This window comes from Girardinichthys multiradiatus, chromosome 11, assembly GCF_021462225.1.
Source record: "Girardinichthys multiradiatus isolate DD_20200921_A chromosome 11, DD_fGirMul_XY1, whole genome shotgun sequence".
Classification (NCBI taxonomy): Eukaryota; Metazoa; Chordata; class Actinopteri; order Cyprinodontiformes; family Goodeidae; genus Girardinichthys; species Girardinichthys multiradiatus.
Window position 1 is genome coordinate 21,027,031 of NC_061804.1, and position 22,783 is coordinate 21,049,813.

General features: G+C 40.1%; 1 protein-coding gene across 2 annotated transcripts in view; it reads left to right on the forward strand.

Moving 5' to 3' along the window:
* Nucleotides 1-22,783, forward strand: part of b3glctb (beta 3-glucosyltransferase b) — a 52,131-nt gene that overhangs the window by 17,166 nt on the left and 12,182 nt on the right. Inside the window, exons 7-12 of one of the 2 annotated variants that reach the window (XM_047378238.1) lie at nucleotides 3,713-3,776; nucleotides 6,662-6,778; nucleotides 8,589-8,658; nucleotides 14,190-14,303; nucleotides 16,904-17,003; nucleotides 19,372-19,491. In XM_047378238.1, coding sequence (XP_047234194.1) covers nucleotides 3,713-3,776; nucleotides 6,662-6,778; nucleotides 8,589-8,658; nucleotides 14,190-14,303; nucleotides 16,904-17,003; nucleotides 19,372-19,491 — 585 coding nt within the window. The remainder of the gene's footprint in view (nucleotides 1-3,712; nucleotides 3,777-6,661; nucleotides 6,779-8,588; nucleotides 8,659-14,189; nucleotides 14,304-16,903; nucleotides 17,004-19,371; nucleotides 19,492-22,783) is intronic. The other variant, XM_047378239.1, reaches the window with a different exon arrangement.

The following is a 22,783-nucleotide window of genomic DNA, read 5'->3' on the forward strand; positions in this document are numbered from 1 at the left end:
CGACTTTAAACTTTGTATTTAAATTAGATATTTTACCCAGTGGATAAGTCTGAAATTAACAAAAAAAAAAAAGCAAATCAATTAAAGACCCAGTCCATTCACAAATGAAAGTCGGACATTGGACTGGCGACCTGTCCGGGCTGTACACCGCTTCTCGCACATGGAATACTAGAGATAGACGCCAGCTTCCCCATGACCCACTATGGAAAATGCAGTAGAAAAAATAAATAAATATGTATATATATATATATATATATATATATATATATATATATATATATATATATACACACTGTTCAAAAAAATAAAGTGAACACTCCTACAGATCATTCAGATCTAGGATGTGTCCACACATCCTAGATCTGAATGAATGAAATATTCTCATTGAATACTTTGTTCTGTACAAAGTTGAATGTGCTGACAACAAAATCACACAAAAATCATCAATGGAAATCAAATTTATTAACCAATGGAGGCCTGGATTTGGAGTCACACAAAATTAAAGTGGAAAAACACACTACAGGCTGATCCAACTTTGATGTAATGTCCTTAAAACAAGTCAAAATGAGGCTCAGTATTGTGTGTGGCCTCCACGTGTCTGTATGACCTCCCTACGACGCCTGGTCATGCTCCTGATGAGACGGCGGATGGTCTCCTGAGGGATCTCCTCCCAGACCTGGACTAAAACATCCGCCAACTCCCGGACAGTCTGTGGCGCAACGTGACGTTGGTGGATGGAGCGAGACATGATGTCCCAGATGTGCTCAATTGGATTCAGGTCTGGGGAACGGGCGGGCCAGTCCATAGCTTCAATGTCTTCATCTTGCAGGAACTGCTGACACACTCCAGCCACATGAGGTCTAGCATTGTCCTGCATTAGGAGGAACCCAGGGCCAAACGTACCAGCATATGGTCTCACAAGGGATCTGAGGATCTCATCTCGGTATCTAATGGCAGTCAGGCTACCTCTGGCGAGCACATGGAGGGCCTTGCAGACCTCCAAAGAAATGCTATCCCACACCATTACTGACCCACTGCCAAACCGGTCATCCTGAAGGATGTTGCAGGCAGCAGATCGCTCTCCACGGTGTCTCCAGACTGTCACGTCTGTCACATGTGCTCAGTGTGAACCTGCTTTCATCTGTGAAGAGCACAGATCGCCAGGGGGGAATTTGCCAATCCTGGTGTTTTCTGGCAAATACCAAGCGTCCTGCATGGTGTTGGGCTGTGAGCACAACCCCCATTTGTGGACGTCGGGCCCTCATACCATCCTCATAGTCGGTTTCTAACCGTTTGTGCAGACACATGCACATTTGTGGCCTACTGGAGGTCATTTTGCAGGGCTCTGGCAGTGCTCCTCCTGTTCCTCCTTGCACAAAGGCAGAGGTAGCGGTTCTGCTGCTGGGTTGTTGCCCTCCTATGGCCTCCTCCACGTCTCCTGGTGTACTGGCCTGTCTCCTGGTAGCGCCTCCAGGCTCTGGACACTACGCTGACAGACACAGCAAACCTTCTTGCCACAGCTTGCATTGATGTGCCATCCTGGATGAGCTGCACTACCTGAGCCACTTGTGTGGGTTGTAGAGTCCGTCTCATGCTACCACGAGTGTGAAAGCACCACCAACATTCAAAAGTGACCAAAACATCAGCCAGAAAGCATAGGTACTGAGAAGTGGTCTGTGGTCCCCACCTGCAGAACCACTCCTTTATTGAGTGTGTCTTGCTAATCGCCAAAGATTTCCCCCTGTTGTCTATTATATTTGAACAACAACATGTGAAACTGATTGTCAATCAGTGTTGCTTCCTGAGTGGACAGTTTGATTTCACAGAAGTTTGATTTACTTGGAGTTATATTGTGTTGTTTAAGTGTTCCCTTTATTTTTTTGAGCAGTGTGTGTATATATATATATACACACACAGTACAGACCAAAAGTTTGGACACACCTTCTCATTCAAAGAGTTTTCTTTATTTTCATGACTATGAATATTGTAGCTTCACACTGAAGGCGTCAAAACTATGAATTAACACATGTGGAATTATATACTGAACAAAAAAGTGTGAAACAACTGAAAATATGTCTTATATTCTAGGTTCTTCAAAGTAGCCACCTTTTGCTTTGATTACTGCTCCGCACACTCTTGGCATTCTGTTGATGAGCTTCAAGAGGTAGTCACCTGAAATGGTTTTCACTTCACAGGTGTGCCCTGTCAAGTTTAATAAGTGGGATTTCAAGCCTTATAAATGGGGTTGGGACCATCAGTTGGAAAACTTTGAAAGTGTCCCCAAGTGCAGTCGCAAAAACCATCAAGCGCTACAAAGAAACTGGCTCACATGAGGACCGCCCCTGGAAAGGAAGACCAAGAGCCACCTCTGCTGCGGAAGATAAGTTCATCCGAGTCACCAGCCTCAGAAATCGCAGGTTAACAGCAGCTCAGATTAGAGAACAGGTCAATGCCACACAGAGTTCTAGCAGCAGACACATCTCTAGAACAACTGTTAAGAGGAGACTGTGTGAATCAGGCCTTCATGGTAAAATAGCTGCTAGGAAACCACTGCTGAGGACAAGCAACAAGCAGAAGAGACTTGTTTGGGCTGAAGAACACAAGGAATGGACATTAGACCAGTGGAAATCTGTGTTTTGGTCTGATGAGTCCAAGTTTGAGATCTTTGGTTCCAACCACCGTGTCTTTGTGCGGCGCAGAAGAGGTGAACGGATGGACTCTACATGCCTGGTTCCCACCGTGAAGCATGGTGGAGGAGGTGTGATGGTGTGGGGGTGCTTTGCTGGTGACACAGTTGGGGATTTATTCAAAATTGAAGGCATACTGAACCAGCATGGCTACCTCAGCATCTTGTAGCGGCATGCAATTCCATCCGGTTTGTGTTTAGTTGGACCACCATTTATTTTTCAACAGGACAATGACCCCAAACACACCTCCAGGCTGTGTAAGGGCTATGTGACCAAGAAGGAGAGCGATGGGGTGCTGCGCCAGATGACCTGGCCTCCACAGTCATCGGACCTGAACCCAATCGAGATGGTTTGGGGTGAGCTGGACCGCAGAGTGAAGGCAAAAGGGCCAACAGGTGCTAAGCATCTCTGGGAACTCCTTCAAGACTGTTGGAAAACCATTTCAGGTGACTACCTTTTGAAGCTCATCAACAGAATGCCAAGAGTGTGCAGAGCAGTAATCAAAGCAAAAGGTGGCTACTTTGAAGAACCTAGAATATAAGACATATTTTCAGTTGTTTCACACTTTTTTGTTCAGTATATAATTCCACATGTGTTAATTCATAGTTTTGATGCCTTCAGTGTGAAGCTACAATATTCATAGTCATGAAAATAAAGAAAACTCTTTGAATGAGAAGGTGTCCAAACTTTTGGTCTGTACTGTATATATATATATATATATATATATATATATATATATATATATATATATATATATATATATATATATATATATATATATATATATATATATATATATATATATATATATAAAAATGTGCAAAACCATTATTGGATCATTATTCACTAACTCATAGGATGCAGTCTCGACCTTCAGATTTACTGAAAGCTTAACCTCGTAATCTTTCACCCCTAACAGCTAATTTCTCATTCATCTCCTGTGCCTTTCACTCCCTGGTGTCGGCTTCAATCAGCAGTAAAGGTGTGTGACAACTTTCTTGTTCTTTATCTCTTTTGTGTTTCAGACTCGCTGAGCGGATTCAATATGAGAATCTGAAGTCGGATTTCACAATTGACCTGACCCACGAGGTACTTGAAACAATTTACAGAGGTTTCATGAGCTTTTGTCATCCCCTATGGTTTTATACTCCAATGGCATCTCTTAAAACTCATCTACTTGATGACAAAACTGCTGTGAAAAGATAGTTCTGTGTCGTCATTGTCAGGCTTCCTGTAGAGATGAGCTCATGTATTTGGGGAACCCATTTCGTTTTCATTCTACAAACCTCTCCATCAAACTAAGCATAGAGATGTTTGGTCTGCATGTAGGAAGAGTTGAAAATACTCAACACTACTAGCAACAGTTACTGTAGTTGCAAAAGTATTTATACCTCCTTAACTTCACATTGCAACAACAAACTGCAGTGCAGGCTATATTTCTCCAATTAAAATCTGTTGTGGCATTGATTTATATTCAGCCTGCTTTACTGTGATAACTCTAAATAAAATCCAGTACAACCGTCGTCCTTCAGAATTTGCCTTTTTGGTGTGTAATTTAATCTCACTATAAATACAGCCTTTCTGCAAGTTCTGTATATTTATATTAGCCAGATAACAAGTCAGAAAAACAGGTCAAATTAATTTGCAATTATACATTAATGCACAATAAATTAACTCCATGCCAATTCAGTTTGATTATTTTATTGTATGTTAGTCAATAGTTGCCTATGTAAGGAAACCTAGCCTACTGTTTCAAGTCATTAACTTAACCCTGGAAGTCAGTGACTTGATATAAAGGCAGAGGTTTGTTAGAAAACTTTAGTGAAGAAACAGCAACATCAAAACCAACAAATACACCAGACAGGTCAGGGATGTTATTGTGGGAAGGTTTAAAGCAGGGTTCGGTTATAAAGACTATATCCCAAGCGTCTTACAGAGCTATGTTTGATCTGTCGTCTGAGCCTGGAAAGAGTATGACACAACCACAAACCTAGCAAGACATTGCAGTTTAGCTAAACTGACAGGCTGAGCAAGGACAGCATTAAACAGAGAAGGAGCCAAGAGGCTCATGGTAAATCTGTTTGACTAGCAGAGATCCAAAGCTTAGGTGGTTCTTTTAGTTGTGAACTCCAAAAACCTGGCCTTTATTGTAGAGTGGCAAGAAGAAAGCCATTATTGAAAGAAAGCTAAAGAAAGTCCTGTTAAAAATTTGTGAAGGAAGGTGCTCAGGGAAATTTTGGCTGATACGCTCATAACAAATGAGCGTATCAGCCCTTTGACTGACATCTGGGCTCCCTCTATGTGGTTTTTAGGCTATAGTACATACGCTGAGTCTGCTCCCGCTTCCTTTCGCCCTATGCGACCACTAACGGTAAAGCTTTCTAAAATCATGTCAGCTTCAACGGGTGTCAAAATGCCAAGTTTGACAAAAATAACAATGAACATCTCTCCCTGAATTCACCATGCCTAAAGTAAAACATCACCTGTCCCTCCTGCCTTTCTTGAGCAGGGACAGCTGATTAGAATTGATGGGAAGCCGGATGCAGCTAAAAACCAGGAAATACTGAAATAAACATGTTTTAGGCTGCGAAATTCATCTTAGAGTGGCCTAGTCAAAGCCCAGACATAAATCCGTGAGAACTGAGAATCTGTGGCAAGACTGGAATAGGCAACAACTTTACTCTTTAGATGTGTAAATCTGCAGTGGACATAGTCTAAAATATTTGCAGCTGTTATTGCAATGAAAGTGGACCTAAAACGAGTTGATTCTGAGTAAAACACATGGCAGAAGGTTTGGATTTGAATTTTTTACAAAACTTTCAAAGACCCATGTATCCTTTTCCTTTCACTTTTCTAACATTTACTGTCTGTCACATAAAATACACAAAAGGAATCATAGAAGTTTGTACGTGGCAAAATTTAAAGAGGCTTAAGGGGTATGAATATTGTTGCACGGCGCTGTGTCATGATTTGTAGGTTTTTGAGTTTTGTTTGGACCTTACTCATGATTATCTGTGTTCTGCAGGTGGCCCTTTGTCAGTTCTTTCTTTGGGTTTAGTTTCTTATTTGTTCTTGTATGTATTTTATCGTGTGTTTGAGTTCTGTTTTTCTGTAAGATTTCCTTAGGTTAGATTGTGTCCTTGTATTTCGGTTTAGTTCCAGTCATGTTTTGATTTCACTCACTGCCATTGCAATCAGCCTCATTGAGCCCACCTACTTCATGGAATCAAAGTCACTGCTTTCAGCTACATATAACCCTCTGGTCTGTTTACTCCTTGCGGGAGTATAATGATGTCATGCCAAGTCTGTCTATGCCTGTTTGCACACCAATCCTGCCCATGTTTATGCCAGTCTATGCTACCACCTGTCTGTGTGAGTCTTCCTTTTGGTCACTTATTAAAACATTTTTTACACTCACCCCACCGCCTCTGCACACCTGTCTGCATTTGGGTCCACTCTTGAGTCTTCCCGACAGCGCTGTATGTTGTTTTTTTCAAACAATTATGCATTTATCATTATTTTTTTCCATGTCATGTTTTTTTATTTGTCTCAATGTGACACTATATTCCGAGTTAAAAAGAAGAACTTTACTTTCTTGTTGTCCACACTAGCTGTAGACATTATTTCTTGCATTTAATAAACATGAAACTGGAATCATCTAATTGAAATGCAGAGCATGCTTTTTAAAGATGTTTTGCATTTTAAAGTCTCCTCCACTTTGAAAATCTCTAACAACATAAAAACAAATGACTCAGAGAAAGTGTGTGTGTGTGTGTGTGTGTGTGTGTGTGTGTGTGTGTGTGTGTGTGTGTGTGTGTGTGTGAGGAGGAGAATTAATTTTTTTAACTTTGCTTCTGTAAATTGTGACATTGGTCATGATTAGATGACATGGAAATCTGATCTTGCTGTTTCAACCATTAATCCAAAAATCCAACATTTTTCTTCGTGTTTGTCAATTCTTTTCTTCTTAATAGATTGCTCTGTTTATTTGGGAGGATGGAAGAGGTCCAAAGCTGACATCAGTTCCAGAGTTTTGTACAGAGACAAGGGACAACTGTGCGACCACATTTACAACCTACCTGCCCAACTGTGTATGTGCAACCCTTGTTTAAACAAACATGTTGATATATGGAAATGCTATTGAAAAAAAATACTGAATGCATGTAAAAATCCTGAAAGTAAACTAACTTAAAGCAAACTTCTTATATTGGGCCTTAAACCATCTGAGAAAGTTAAAAACATTCATGGCAACCAAAATATGGAAACATATTGAGGGTAATCTTAACAAACTGCATAAATCTCAGTAATAAATGTTTTATATGGTTTGCAGGTCATTGTTTTTATGTTTTTATGTATGCAGAATTTCAGTGTTTAGCTGCTTCCTGTGGTGGGAACACATTTCCAGCTCAGCTATGCAGTATAAATAAACTCAAATCACTGAGCACATTATGTAATGAGCATTGAAATATAAATAGTGAAAACAAGTAGAGCTGAAAGGATGACCTGATTTGGATTAAAGGCAAAAAATCATTCATCCAGGCAAAAAAAAATCCAATGTAGCATTTTCTAAAATGGATGTTTGATACCTAAATAGAAAAGCAGACCCAGGAGGAACTGCTGAATTATAAGACATGAATAGTTAATAAAATCTTCAATCACATAATTGCCACAAATAATCATCATTTAATTTAGTAATTGAATAATCATTAACTGGAGTATACAGACTTTAAAAAAATGTCACCTGCTGAAAGAACAACCCCCTGAGCAGTAATTAGGCCAAAACTGTACAAAAAATAAATACATTTTACACTTAGGATGAAAAACTTTCATTTGTCTGTAAATAAGCTCAGTCTAAATTTACTCTAGTGGCATAGATTTAGCTTCACCTGGATCACATCCTGAGAAAAATCTCCTATTAAGCACCTTTTGCTGTCCAATTATTAATCGGTTAATCAAAGAAATAGTCAACAGATTAATCAATTAGCAAAATAATTGGTAGTTGCCGCGCTACATGATTTTGTTCATGATAAAACAAACTATAATATCTGCAGAAACAGGAAATGCCAGGTTTATTAAGCTCTAGATACAGTAGTCATACCCCTTAAACGTTTTCACATTTTGCCACGTTACCACTGCAAACTTCAAAGTATTTTATAGGGATTTGTGTGATAGACCAACACACAGTATTGCACAATTGCATGCTAATGTTTTCTGATAAAGCTCTAAAATTTTCACAAGACAGATGTACTATTCTGAAATTAAATTACACAGAGATGGACAATTAATTTTATTTAGGGATGTCAGGGTGGAGGAAGCTGAATAGAAACGCCCGGTACACTTTTCAGATGTTTATTTGTAAACAGTCTCGAAAAAAACCACTCATTTTCCTTCCATTTCACAATTATTTGCCACTCACTGTTAGTTTGTCTCATAAAATTCCTGTAAAATACATTAGACTTTGTGGTTTTAACGTGACACTATTTGAAGAAGTTGAAGGGGTATGCATTGCTTTGAAAGGGACTTTTTTTGGGGGGGGGGACTTGATAATTTTGGGTTGTGACTTATTGATCACAGTGAAAGTTTAAGTCTAACTCCCTGTCTCAAAATGCCATGCCAGTTTGTGGTGCCGCCTTCTGTAGTTTTGTTAATAAAATTCTGCTTCATTTACTGCCGTTTCCTCAGATCAAAGCAAATCTATTAAAATTGCACGTATGCAGTGATGCAATTTTCTCTCAACAGTTCAAACAGCCTCTTCTATCCTGTGGGACAGCAAAGATGAACTAGAGGCTTTGGAAAAATCACTGGACGTCAACGCTCTCTGTATACAGCTGTACGTTTTTTTCTAAAAAGTTTTTTTAACCAAAACACTCAGACTTTGTGTCTTTTGTCTCTCTGTTCCAGGGGGATCCTGTATCAAAAACCGATATATTTGTTGCTGTGAAAACCTGTGAAAAATTTCATTCTGTGCGAAGTGAGTATATTTTTAACTTGATTTGGTAGATTTAGCAGTAGATGATATTCACTGCTGTTCTGACATCGGGTTCTGAAATTGTCCCAGATTTCATACCATCGTAGCTTTGCTTATTTCTTCTTCCTTGAGATCATTGTCCAACTCAGGTTTTGGGTTATTTGAGATTTATATAATTTCTCATAGTACTGTCTCAATTCTTTATTATTTTTCTATAGGGTCTGTTAAATTTTCTTCCTTATCACCTTAAAGTAGAAATATTTAGATATCTATCTAGAACATATTCTATAAACGTGTACATTTTTACAAAGCTGTAGACAGAACTCATATTTAGTGAAACAGATTTTGTTAGGGTAAAATTATAAATTATAGATTGCAAAGTTTTGGTGAAGTGGAAAATTGGAGAGATTTCACAAATGCAACACCTGTATTTTTTATTTTTATTTAAACATTTTCCTTATTGTTTTTGAGCCTTATTGTCTCCCTGAACACAAAAGAAATAACATCCAATTCGTATCTTAAAAATATATTTTTTTAAGCTCTGTTTGAGCAACGATCCGCAGACTTATTGAGGAGAGTTGATAGTGCAAGGATTGTAGATGAGAAGCTATTACCAAAGACATTGTCCTTTCAACTAAGTTACGTCTCTGGGCTAAATTCTATCATTACATCATCAGTTTAAATGTAATTCAAAAGACAAAACTGCATCACATGATGTGTATTAGACTGCAGATCATGATTAGATTTTTGTGGTCTTCACCTCCTGAGGTGGGTCTGTGAAACAGTCATATCAACATGATGAATGGATGGGGTCGGGTTGGGTTAGGGGCCTTTTGGAAAACAATCATCACTCAATACACCTGTCTGCCACATCCAGAGAAGTTTCTTGAGAAGTTATCACAAAGGGATGAAGTCATAGATCAACTCTGTCCAAAAGTGCTATGAGTTTATTAACTTGGAAAAACAAAAAAACATTCCCATTGTTACTTGGGAAACTGCAACAAATACTATTTTATGAGATGAATAATAGAAGAATGATGCTACAGTGTGGTTAACTTTGCTCTCTTGGTGTTGCTGGCACTACACTACTAACCTACACTTTTTTGACACTTTCCTTCTATACCATTTAACAATGTCCCCAGCACTTTTCCATGAGCTTTGTCATCCCAGCCAGTAAAGATATACATCAGGTATGAGCGGTAAGACCAGTTAGTCCATCCAACTGGTCAAATATATTAATAAATGTTGAGCAGGAAAGCCTCACCAGTACCAGTCCTTTGTTACTTCACACACTACGATGATGTGATTTGAGATATTGTGCAGCTCTAATGAAAACATTAAAAAAAAACAGCTTACCGGTAAATAAAATCTAGTTTGATGTTTCTAATTATTTTACAAAATCATCTTATCTTTCTTTACCTGTATCAGAATAATATTCTTAATAGAAAGTAAATCTTTCTTTATATTGCACCTTTTATACAAATTATTCCTATATCCTTTACTACTATGCCCATAAAACCATCCAGTTCAAGCATTTGCCTTCAGAAGTCACCCAATTAGTAGAGTAATCAGAGACCTGTAAATAAAGTATGGATGCAGTTGTGTGATTATTCACTGCCTTATTAAATATATTTCATCATAAAAATAATTGTCATGAAATCTGTGGCTGTGAGCTTGAGTTGGTGGTCCGTGGTCATTGAGTGTGACAGACACTCAGCGCCAGTTTAGTCCTCTCCAAACCAAAGATGATTTATGACAAACATCAGGCATAAATCTGGGAAAATCGTTCAGTGTGACTGTTGCTGTGACTAGTGTCTTCTGATGTACACTGTGACACCGCCTTTGTAAATTATTGGCACAAATGTGTTTCAAACACACAGCCTTGGTGTATATTGATTGCCATGAAGCTCAAAGTTGAGCAGAGGTGCATACGGTTTCCACAGATCATCCTTGAAATGTTTCCACAGCTTAAATGGAGTCCACCTGTGGTAAATTCAGTTGATTGTATATGGTTAGGTAATGCACACTCTTATCTAGATAAGGTCCCACAGTTGACAGTGCATATCAGGGTGCAAACACCAAGCATGAAGTCAAAGGACTTAACTGTAGACCTCCGAGACAGGATTGTCTTGAGGCACAAAGCTGGGGACAGATACAGAACAATCTCTGCTGCTTCGAAGATTCCAGTGAGCACAGTGGCCTCCATCATTCGTTAATAGAAGAATTTTGAAACCACCAGGACTCTTTCTAGAGCTGGGGGGTGTCTAAGCTGAGCGATCGGGGGAGAAGGACCATAGTCAGGGAGGTGACCGAGAACCCCGCAGTCACTCTGTCAGAGCTCCAGCATTCCTCTGTAGAGAGAGAACTTTCCAGAAGGACAACCATCTCTGTAGCAATCCACCAACCAGGCCTATATGGTAGAGTGACCAGATGAAAGCCACTCCTTAAGTTTGAGATTTTCTGCAAAGAAGAATGGGTGAAACTGCCTAAAGTTAGGGGTGTTGAGCGTGTGAAATCATGTTCAAAAAGACTTGAGGCTGTAATTGCTGCCAAAGGTGGATCAACAAAGTATCAAGCAAAGGTTGTGAATACTTATGTAAATGTGATCTAGATTTTTTTTTATAAATTTGCAGCAATTTCCCAAAAAGCATTTTTCATTTTGCCTTAACAGAGTATTGTTTAGATTTATAAGGAAATAGATTGATTTCATATCATTTGGAATGAGGCTGTAACATAACTAAAGGTAGAAAATGTGTACTTTCCAGATGGACTGTGGGCCTAATCTTCAAAGATCCCAAATAGGGGTTGCTAATTTACTATATTTACTATAAATAAATTGCACGAGCAATAAGTGGCCGTGTTGCGTGCAATGGATAACGGGTGCAAAACAGGTGCCGACCGCCCTATTTAAATGAGGAAATTGCGTGTCCTACTGGCTGGAACAAGAGGAAAAGCTAACAGATCCTCTGCTGTGTTGCTAGAAATATGCAGGGATTGTTATGCTGCATCGTTGTAAATGATCCAGTTGCTGATTTTTTCGTTCTGTTCCGATCGGCCCTTGCTTTCTGGACTGTTACAGTTAGTTAACTTTTGTTGTGCTACTCACAGCAGGTTTGTCATCTGCCCTGACGAGATTTGTTCTCTTATCTTGCTCCACGTAACTCGCAACAAATTGGCCAATCAATTAGGGCTGCAACTAACGGTTATTTTAATAGTCGACTAATTTGTCAATTATTTTTACGATTAATTGGTTTTTATATTTACTGTTACTGTCATTAACAAAGCAGCACCCACACCTGCAACACTAAATTAACATTAATTAAATTAATTAACAGTATTTAGCGTGTTTAGTTTCTTATTAGGTATATGTTTTTTTTTACCGCGCTAGCTCTTCCTCTCTCGCTTCAACTCCGACATGCGTGCGTTCACACTGATCGCGGATTCTGCAAATATTTTGCCTCATTTGTGTGCTTTTGCCCGCTTGACATTCCGCGTGAACTCTGCGTTAGCATTTGGCAACAAGCGGCAACGCTTCGCCACGTCATCAAGTTGGAGGAGCTTCCATCTGCTGCTTGCTGGTTTCAACTGAACATGACCGACATGGATTTCACGGATAATTACGGTGTTTTACCTGTGGAGAGCCAAAAAACGCCGCCGACCTCGACGTCCCTGGGTTCACCAGATTCTTCAGGGACGGGAATAGTTCAGAGATTACCACCACCTACTCCAGGTGCTGCGTCTGGATGACGGTCGATCTCAGCGGTACTTCCGTCTATCCAGGACCCAGTTCGAAGATCTGCTATCCCGCGTTGGGAGACAAATCGGCCTCCGGGACACCAACTACCGGCACTAAATCCCCGCTGCCGAACGCCTGTCCATCTGTCTTCGGTGAGTAAATAAATCTCAGCTCAGTAAAAAAACAGTCGATTTTTAATGTCCACATCTCCTAAATATAAGATATTTGTGCCTAAACATAACCATGCCTGGTCCTTTTTGTACTTGTCTCGGTAAAAGTAATTAGTTGAGTCATATGACTCTGGCTTGCCGCACACCGCCACTATGATCTGGTCCTCCATCTTCACTGACAACCGCTTCTTCTCCTCTGCGGTCTTTCACCCTACGTCACAGCCACATCCAGTCCCCGATTGGTTGACGCGACGCAAATTTAGGAAAAAGCTCAGATTTTTCAACTCGTCTCTCGCTCCGTTCTCGCTTCGCTTGGCGCGCCTTTTGGCAATATAGTATAGCTAAATTTATGTCTATTGTATGTGCAATGTTCAAACAATCTCGACTTAATTTATCATCATTTCAGAATCTTAAATACTTTAATTTTTCTTCAATTGTTAGTAAATGCAGGCAGTAAGGGTTTAAGATTTTCTGAAGTCGACCTTTCACAGTTTGACACGTTCAAGCTCTGTATGACTTTTGGAAAATACACGGTGTGGGCTTATCAGTGGCCCAGTCAATAGGCAGACCTATTGAGAATTTCTGGCATCTCTCCCAGATGTTGCCTGAATAAACTATGGCTATTTAGCAAGAAATACAAAATATTTCAGACTCTAGATATGCCAAGCTGTTCAAGATATGTACTATAAAAGTCTTGCAGCTCTAATTGGACCAAAAGCTGCCTTTACAAAGTTTTGACTTGGGGGGACTGAATAGAAATGTACAATGCTACATTTTTCACATTTTTATTTGCACATTTTTCTTTCATTGCCAAAAGTTCAAAAGGTAAAAACTGATTTTAACAGGCACTGTATTTAATATCTGAGGTTTTAGATACAGTTGCTGGTTGTAGTCTTCTATTATCTTTTATCAGTTGAATAGCAATAGAGAGTACTGAACATTTAGCTTGCAATAACCTGTTCCTGGTCTCTCATTTAACTTGTTTATTTTGTACCTGTAGTTAAATAGTTCAGTCAGGTGCTACCTGTCGAAATTTACATCCTCGTCTGCTTAAATTTCAGCCGCTCGTGTAATTATCCAAAACATTGATGTCTTTTTTTAGGGTCACAATGAGCCAAAAGATATGGACAGGGTATTTTAAAGCAATTAGCATAATCAGAAGCAGAATGGAGAGTATGCCACTACCTTTTCTGTGCTTTGGTTCAAATTCAGCTTATTAGAATTACATAGCAGTGTCACAGTGCCCTCTCCACATTCAAATAATTTAGTGATGTGTTTAAGAATAAATTAAAATAAGATAGGTCCCTCTCGTCATGGACCAAAATTAATTTTGTTTGATTAAAATCTAATTGAAAGTCATCATCTTGTTACCATCGTGTTCATTATGCTCTTGTCCAGATCAATATGCAGTGAGGGAGCCTTCTCCTTTCTGTCCCTCTATTACTAGTCTTCCATGATTTGATGAAACATGTCTTTGAGGGAGACACTTTGAGAGGTTTAATTATAAACAGGCAACCATTAATCTGGGTTTCAGTCTCTAAAGAGGTCTGTGTGGTTCTGTAGTTTAGAGAGGTTGATGTTTGAGTTAAAATTTTGCTCTTTTGCTTTTTTTCTCTTCCTCCTCACAGTACCAGTGGTGAAATCCACCTGGGAAAAAGACGCTACTCATTTAGAGTATTATAGCGATGTTACTGATGCCTCTATACCCACTATCAAGCTGGGTGTGCCCAATACTGAGAAAGGTGAGCTCATCTGCTGCTTTTATTGTTTAGTGTAAACAAAGATTACAGTAAAGTATTATTTTTACAGTTCCTCCTGTTCAGCTGCGTTTGGGCCGATAACTCATGGTAGCTATGCTAATTTCCATGTCTGAAATAAGAAAATATGTAAAGAGCAAAGTAGCTTTGGCAAAGTCTAAATCATAAAGAGAAGATCCATATGGAGATTTTTCATCAGGAGAAATGTTGTTTGAGAGCAGCAGCCTCAACAAACTATTATGATACCCAGGGATTTAAAAGCCACTCTTCCTGTCATTAACAGTGGTAAATGCTTGCAAGAAACTCATTTAAAACAGTAAAATTTTCGCAACATTTAGGTAGACAACATAATTTCTGCTCTTTGTCTGACCAGCACTGTTACTCTGATACCCACAAGCATCAACCCTCCCAACAACTGTGTCATCAGAATAGCCTTATTTATATAGGCAAGCCATAGAACAGTGGTGGAAGTCTATATATCTTCTAGTTGTATTTTACTCTAATCTATGCATCTCGGCACTATTAAAAATAAGGTCTCTCCCTAAGTGGCCATCTGGAGGATTACATATTAATAATAATAATATTTATAATGAATGAATGAAAAAAAAAAGCACAGTGGCACAGTTGGTAGCACTGTTGCCTTGCAGCAGGAAGGTCTTGGGTTTGACTTCCAGCCGGGGGTCTTTCTGCATGGAGTTTGCATGTTCTCCCCGTGCATGCGTGGGTTCTCTACAGGTACTCCGGCTTCCTCCCACAATCCAAAGACATGCCTGTTAGGTTAATTGGTCTCTCTAAATTGCCCTTAGGTGTGTGAATGAGTGTGTCCTTGGTTGTTTGTGTGTTGCCCTGTGATGGACTGGCGATCTGTCCAGGGTGTACCCCGCCTCTCGCCCATAGACTGCTGGCACCAGCTTCCCCGCAACCCACTATGGAAGAAGCGGTATAGAAAATTACTGACTGTAAAATATTTACACTCAACTAAATGAATAAAAGTGTACAAAACAACACATATGGGAGATGAGTTACTTGACAATGGAAATTCTGTGCAATAGGTGCTCTATCCAGAAATCATGCATAAAAACAGCCAGACTGAAAAGAGGAGAGGTATATTTGTTTTCCTTGAGTTACCCCTGATTCCAGCACACTTCTATCAGTGTCCATTCCTCTTAGTATTAGTCCATTAACACAGCAAGGGAGAGGTAAAGTGCCAGCTGCTATACATCGTATTTATCTTTCCTACTATTCTTCCCATCTCATTTTCTTTCCTCACTTTTGTAACCTTGCCGTTTCAGGTTTTTTTTTCTTTCCCACAGTTTTCTTTTTGCAACGATCTAGGGCTCCTTTTACCTCAGACAGTAACAAGCAGCTTGAATGAGTTGATCACAAATAAACCAGTTTACTCAGATGTAAATATACACAAAGCACACTAAAAGCACTAGAATGTGATTGCTAGCTCAACTTTTGCAATGTCTCAGCCACAGGCCATCTTTCAGCAGTGTGTGCATATGTAATCGTTTTAACTGTCTTTTTTTTTAATATTTCCCTTTCCTGTTTTTGTTTACATGGACAGGAAGTATCCATGTGGTCTCTTGAGACATGTACAATGATAATAGCAAACTAAAACTTTATAGTGACACTTTCACAAAACACAAATACAAGTTTTCACAAAGACATTCAAACTAAACTTAACACTGCTTTTCTTCAAGTTTGTCAGAGTTGTACTGCCGGTAATGCATCTTGCCACAAAGAAGAAATGGGTTAGGAATGGTTTGAGGAGCACAGCAGCAAATTTTCTTGGCCTGCAAAATTCAGAGATCTTTATCCAATCAAGCACCTGTGGGATGTGCTAGACAAACAAGTCCAATCTATTCAGGCCCAACCACACAGTCACAGTACTTAAAGGATCAGCTGTTGGCATCTTAGTGCTGATACCCCTGCACACTTTCAGGGGTTTAGTGAAGTCCAGGTCTCGATAGGTCAAGGCTCTCTTGACAGCAAAAGGGGGGCAGATGTGCTACAGCTGACGTGCAAGTAGTCATAATCTGATGCCTGATCTGTATATGGTGAGATGCGAAATGGTGTGACACCACCTTTATACTTGAAACTCCAACATTCAAACCTGCCTCTGTGTGGCATAGTTCAGTTTTATAATGTTTGAACCAAGTCATAGAGGAGCAGGTGCAGGGGAAAAAGAGAGAGCTCGGAGCAGTTTGCATATTTATAGACCTATGCATTGTAAATGAGGAAAAGTTGCATTCTAGTTCACTGTACAGCATGACGAGACATACAGATGGAAAATAAAATTGAAATTGTTATTTTAATGAGAGAGATTTATTGGATTTACTGATATCAGACGATGGTTATTGTCAGGAATGATTGTTCTGTCAGTGCGTTAAATATCTGTTTAAAGCAAAAGTCAAGAATTTATTCCTTATCAAGTCCTTTGGATAAAATCACAATGTACTGATCTAATTTTTAAAACAAGGCAAAAAAAAAAAAGGTAAACGCTCCAGTGTTATGCATCATTTTTAAACGAAACATGGCAACCTCTGTTTTTAAAGTTATTGTCTGCTTTCTCTTTAAAGGACACTGTGGGAAGACATTTGCCATCTTGAGGCATTTTCTGAGTGAAGCCATGCCGAAGGTTGATTGGCTCCTCATAGTTGATGATGATACTCTCATCAGGTAAAAGAAGATAGTTTTAGTTTATCCTCAGTTTCCAGGAAGTAAATAGCATTCACAAAAATTTCCAGTGAGCATTTTGTTTTGAGAATATGTCAAAATATTTCCTAATGATCCATTGACATCTATGCTAAAACATGAATGTATTTGGCTTAAAAGTGAAAGCTTACCAACATGCTTTGAGACGTTTTTTAAAAGTCTAAATGTAGATTTGATTTAACCACAAGTGACACATATTAAAAAGTTATGGGATGAGCTGGTCTCAAACTCGGGTTCTCGATTACCAAGACACCTTCTATACCAAGTGAACTATGTGCCTGCATTTGCATACATGTGCAAATGTTATTTAGGACCAAGGCTTTTAATGTTTACCAGTCGTGGTTTATCATTTGTCCAGGAGAAATTATGATTTTTTTTTATGACACATTAAAATTAAGCCTCATCTGTCTCAGACATATTCTGTCATCGTTCCATCATTTCAATGCTATGAGCAACTCTGTCACAGAGGTGCTGCTGCTATGTAAGGATGTGTGGTTAGTTGCTTATTTTTTTCTTCTGTGAATAAAAATACAGTCTGGCTTCACAATTTTATATTACTACTGCAAATCACAACTGATATTGTTGACTCTTGCAATCAGATTTTCAGTCAGACTCAAGTCAGGAATCTGGTTGTGCCACTCCAAAATATTATTGCTCTGAAATCAGTGGAAAATTTAAGATTACTTTATACTTAAATCGCCAAGGGGTATGATAAATTTGGGTCTTTACTGTATTATCTATGTGGACACCAGACTATGGCTTAGTAAGGCAAGGCAAGGCAAATTTATTTGTATAGCACCATTCATAGACAAAGCAATAAAAAGTGCTTTACATGACATTAAAGGCAAGTATAAGTAACAAATCCTTTAAGTTTTCTTTTAGCTGAGAGCTTATATGTCAAACATCTTAAAGCTAAATTGAAACTCAACTAACATGTACATCCAAAAAAACCACACAATAAAACCATGCGACTCTTTAGCCGACAAGTCAAACAAAAGTGAAACTTTCCCTGTGAGGTAGATGGACAGGAAAAGAACAAAATGCAGAAGGATGCCACATGCTAGCTGTGCTAATGCTACAAGCGAACACTACGACACTGATGATTGACCGCAACTTAAAATGTCAGTAAAGCTCCTGCTTCTGTAACAGTGAAGTAGTAAACCTCAGACTTCTATTTATTTAAATATTAGCTTCACGCACACTAACAGGCCAACAACTGTCGGTGTGAGCTTCCTCGTCGAGATGTGCTTCCAAGGTGCTCTGTTCCACTGCAGTTATCGCAGGAAAATGTTAATCAGTTGATGATGAAGCTATGAAACAAACCATTCAACCCCGCCATTTGATTGTAAAGGCATTGGAGAGTGGCTAATAATTACACAGACCTGGTGAAGCCAGACTGAAGCTGACAACTAGAACAGAAAAAAGTTGGAACCTGTTGCAACCTACCCTGCTGCTGTAATTGATCACTAAAGAAAATTAAATGAAACATGAAAATTGTGCAGAGCTACTGCTGGATACATTTGCATTCACCAGATTCTTCACTGTAAAAAATGTTTTTGTATGCATGATCCACGTTGTTTCGAAACACTATTCAATTATTTTTGTAAAAGAGGGCTGAGTTGTTCGCAACTTATTGGCTTTTTCCCTAATTAAAGAAGGTAAATATTGTCATATTGTAATCAATCATAATTTTAGCTCCTAACTAGAAAGAACCTGGGACCTTCAAAAAGTGTTGCTGCAGTATTGGTTTTAAATTTTATTGAAAACCCTATTTTCTGCATATCTCAGGTTTTCAAATATTGAAAGTAAATGCTGCCTCGCCTTGTTAAATTATGTTCCTGGGAACGATGAGTAAACAGGACTGTGATGACCTGAGGGGTCTACATGGTCAACTGAAGATCTTTTAATGCTTTATAGACCTATAGTAGAATTTCTCGCTGTTGTAGATTATTACTATTGTTTAACTCTCAGGACATGAACTGTTGCATAATTCTGCCTTGTAATAAATCCTGGAAACATCTGGAATATTCAGTCATTAGCCCCTTTATGACATTGTAATGTGTTGCAGTTGGTAACGGTTGGTTTTTTTACTAACTAATGTTTTACTTCTCCTTAAGTCCTTGTTTTGGGATGACAAAATGACAAATTATATCAAACAGACCAAAAAAAGGTATCTGTAGGTTTGTTCATGTTTAGGGGGTGTTACTAATTCCAGTGGTTTGTTAAATAAAATGATTTAAAATAATAAATTGTATGTGTTTTTTTTAGGATGGTCGCAGAGAATTCAGTTTCTTTTGTTTCTCTTAGCGTGCTCATCATTGTTTATTTTTAGTTTGCCCCGGCTACGGCGTCTGCTGCGATGTTACGACCCAAAGGAAGCAGTGAGCCTGGGAGAACGATATGGGTATGGACTGATGCAGAATGGATACAGCTACGCCACAGGAGGAGGAGGGTATGTGTAGATGTTATGCTGAGTCATAATGCTCCATTAACTAGACTTCAACCGATAAACTCCTTGGCTGCAGGGATTATATCATACATTTTGTTTTTCAATCAGTTAAATCATAAACCTGTCTGTGCCCAGAGATTTGCTGTTGCAGGGTAGGTTCACCAGCCTCATAATAATGATTTATTTCTGCCTATGAACTCTAAAACACAAGTACTTTTAAAATAACCCCTCAGCTCACCTTTTCAAAGTCCTAGTCCAGTGATTTAAAAGCAGGTTTGACTCACTGGGAAAAACAAAGCTGCACTGATCAAAGATTTTGCCGAGTTCTAACCTGCCAATACAGGTTACTACGGAAGTCCTGAAAGGCAAATGAGGCAAAAACTAAATCTTGAAAAAAGAATTGTTTTGTGTTTTTTGTGTCTTTTTATTCTGTCCTGAAAGGCAAGTGAAACATTTTTTGAGAGGCTTATTTTTGTGTTTGTTGTATGTTCTTGTAATTCTTTGCTTTGCCACAAGAGGCAATGAAATAAAACCACCAGCCTTCACTAACATCTGTATTGTTCAAATTAATGGTCCCGTTTTCTAAATTAGATTTTTGTAAAGTAAAATAAACAGTAAAAGCACATAAATAGAGTATTTGTTGGGCATGCTATTTTGTTATCATTATCAAGCTTATATTTTCGTGTGAAAATATCTTGCAGAAAGCAAGATGGCGCCAACGATGGCCGCCTCGGAGCTTCGCTCTCTCTGTGTATTTTGTGTGTTTATGTTTTTTGAGCCACAGTACTGCGATCTCAGGCCAAATTTCTGTGGTCTCATTCAGTAGAGAGGAACTTCTCAACATCAGAGAGTCCTCTCTTGGGATTTTTTCACCATCTTTCATCGATCCGAGCTTCCCTGACCTTCTGGCAAGTGGAGCTGCGGCATTCTATGGGATACTGCGCCGAAGCGCCGGAGGAGGAAACGTGCTGGCGCGCTGGTAAAGCTCCGCAAAAGAGGACTTCGCACACCACTGCCTTCAATCCATCTGGCAAATGTCCTCTCTCTCAACAACAAGATGGACGAGCTGCTTCTCCTCACCGGTAAAAACACGGACCTCTGCGGATCAGCGGTTCTCTGCTTCACCGAGACATGGCTGAGTGAAAACATCCCGGACCGCGCACTGCTGATGCCGGACTTCCAGCTGTTCAGAGCGGATCGCGGCGCGGAGCTATCGGGGAAGAGGAGAGGAGGCGGAATCTGCTTTTATATAAATGAAGGTTGGTGCAGAGACGTAAAATGCTGGGAAAAACATGTAGTCCTGATCTGGAGTCATTTTCCATAATCTGTAAACCGTTTTATTCACCGAGAGAGTTTTCCTCGTTTATAATAATTGGCTCATATTTTCCACCGCATGGCTGCACTTCTGCCGCGGAAAAACATCTCGCTGAGCTGATTACAGACCTGGAGAAAAAATACACGGACTCTTTCATCATAATACTGGGAGATTTTAACAGAGCAAACCTCTCCAATGAACTCCCCAAATACAGACAGCATATTAAGTGTCCCACCAGAGACAAAAACACACTGGACCATTGTTACACAGCTTTAAAGGACTCATATCATGCTGTTACCAGGGCTGCTCTGGGTTTTTCGGATCATTATCTAATCCACCTCATCCCAACCTACAGACAGAGACTAAGAGCTTCCAAACTCAAGGTTCACACTGTTAAGAAGTGGACTGAGGAATCAAAGCAGATGCTACAGGCCTGCTTTGAATGCACAGACTGGACTGTTTTTGAAGCTTCAGCCACTGACCTAAACCAACTAACTGATGTGGTGACATCATACATCAGTTTCTGTGAGGACATGTGTGTGCAGACCAAGACCTTCTGCACCTTTGGGAACAATAAGCCATGGTTTACTCCACACCTCAGGAATCTGCGCAGGGACAAAGAAGAAGCTCACAGCAGTGGAGATTGGGCGCGGTACAGGCAGGCCAGGAACAAACTAACAAAAGAGATCAAAACAGCCAAGAGAAGCTACATTGAGAAGCTTAAGAACAGCCTTTCTACTGGTGACACTTCAGCTGTATGGACTGGTCTGAGAAACCTGACTGCCTACAAGAGCCCCTCCACCCATCCTGAACAGAGTCGTCTCCTGGCCAACCGTCTGAATGGCTTCTACTGCAGACATGACAAGAAGCCATTCACACCTCAAATCATCTCCTCCACATCCCATTCAGGAACAAATTTGACCCGTAAAACAACCAATCCCCTACCTTCAGATCCTCTGCCTGCACTAAAGATCTCCGAGGATGAGGTAAACAGGCTCTTTCAGCGCATGAAAACAAAGAAAGCTGGAGGACCTGATAATGTCTCCCCATCATGTCTGAAAGCCTGCGCACATCAACTTGCTCCGATCTTCACAAGGATCTTCAACAAGTCACTGGAGAAATGTGAGGTCCCCTCTTGCCTCAAACGATCCACCATCATCCCGGTGCCCAAGAAACCCACCATCCTAGGATTAAATGACTACAGGCCTGTAGCCCTGACGTCTGTGGTCATGAAATCCTTTGAGCGGCTGGTGTTGAAGCACCTGAAAGACATCACAGGCCCCCTGCTGGAACCCCTGCAATTTGCTTACCGAGCAAACAGGTTGGCAAATGATGCTGTCAACTTAGGTCTACACTTCATCCTGCAACACCTCGACCACCCAGGGACGTACGCCAGGATCCTGTTTGTAGACTTCAGCTCGGCCTTCAACACTATCATACCAGACATCCTCCACCAGAAGCTCACCCAGCTCAACGTCCCAGCCTCCACCTGTCAGTGGATCAACAGCTTCCTGACGGACCGACAGCAGCAGGTGAGACCGGGGAGCATCTTCTCCCGATCCAGATCAATAAGTACTGGTGCCCCCCAGAGGTGTGTTCTATCCCCCCTCCTCTTCTCCCTGTACACAAATGACTGCACCTCATCGGACTCGTCTGTGAAACTCCTTAAGTTTGCAGACGACACCAATGTCATTGGTCTGATCCAGGACGGTGATAAATCTGCATACAGACAGCAGGTGGATCGGCTGGTACACTGGTGTTGTCAGAACTACCTGGAACTCAACCCACTCAAGACTGTGGAAATGGTGGTGGACCTTCGGAGAACACCACCCCCATACAATCCCTCACCATCCTCAACAACACCGTGTCGGCTGTGGACCACTTCAGGTTCTTAGGAACCACCATCTCTGAGGACCTGAGATGGTCCTCACACGTAGACAATATTCAGAAGAAATTCCCAGTAGAGACTGTACTTTCTGA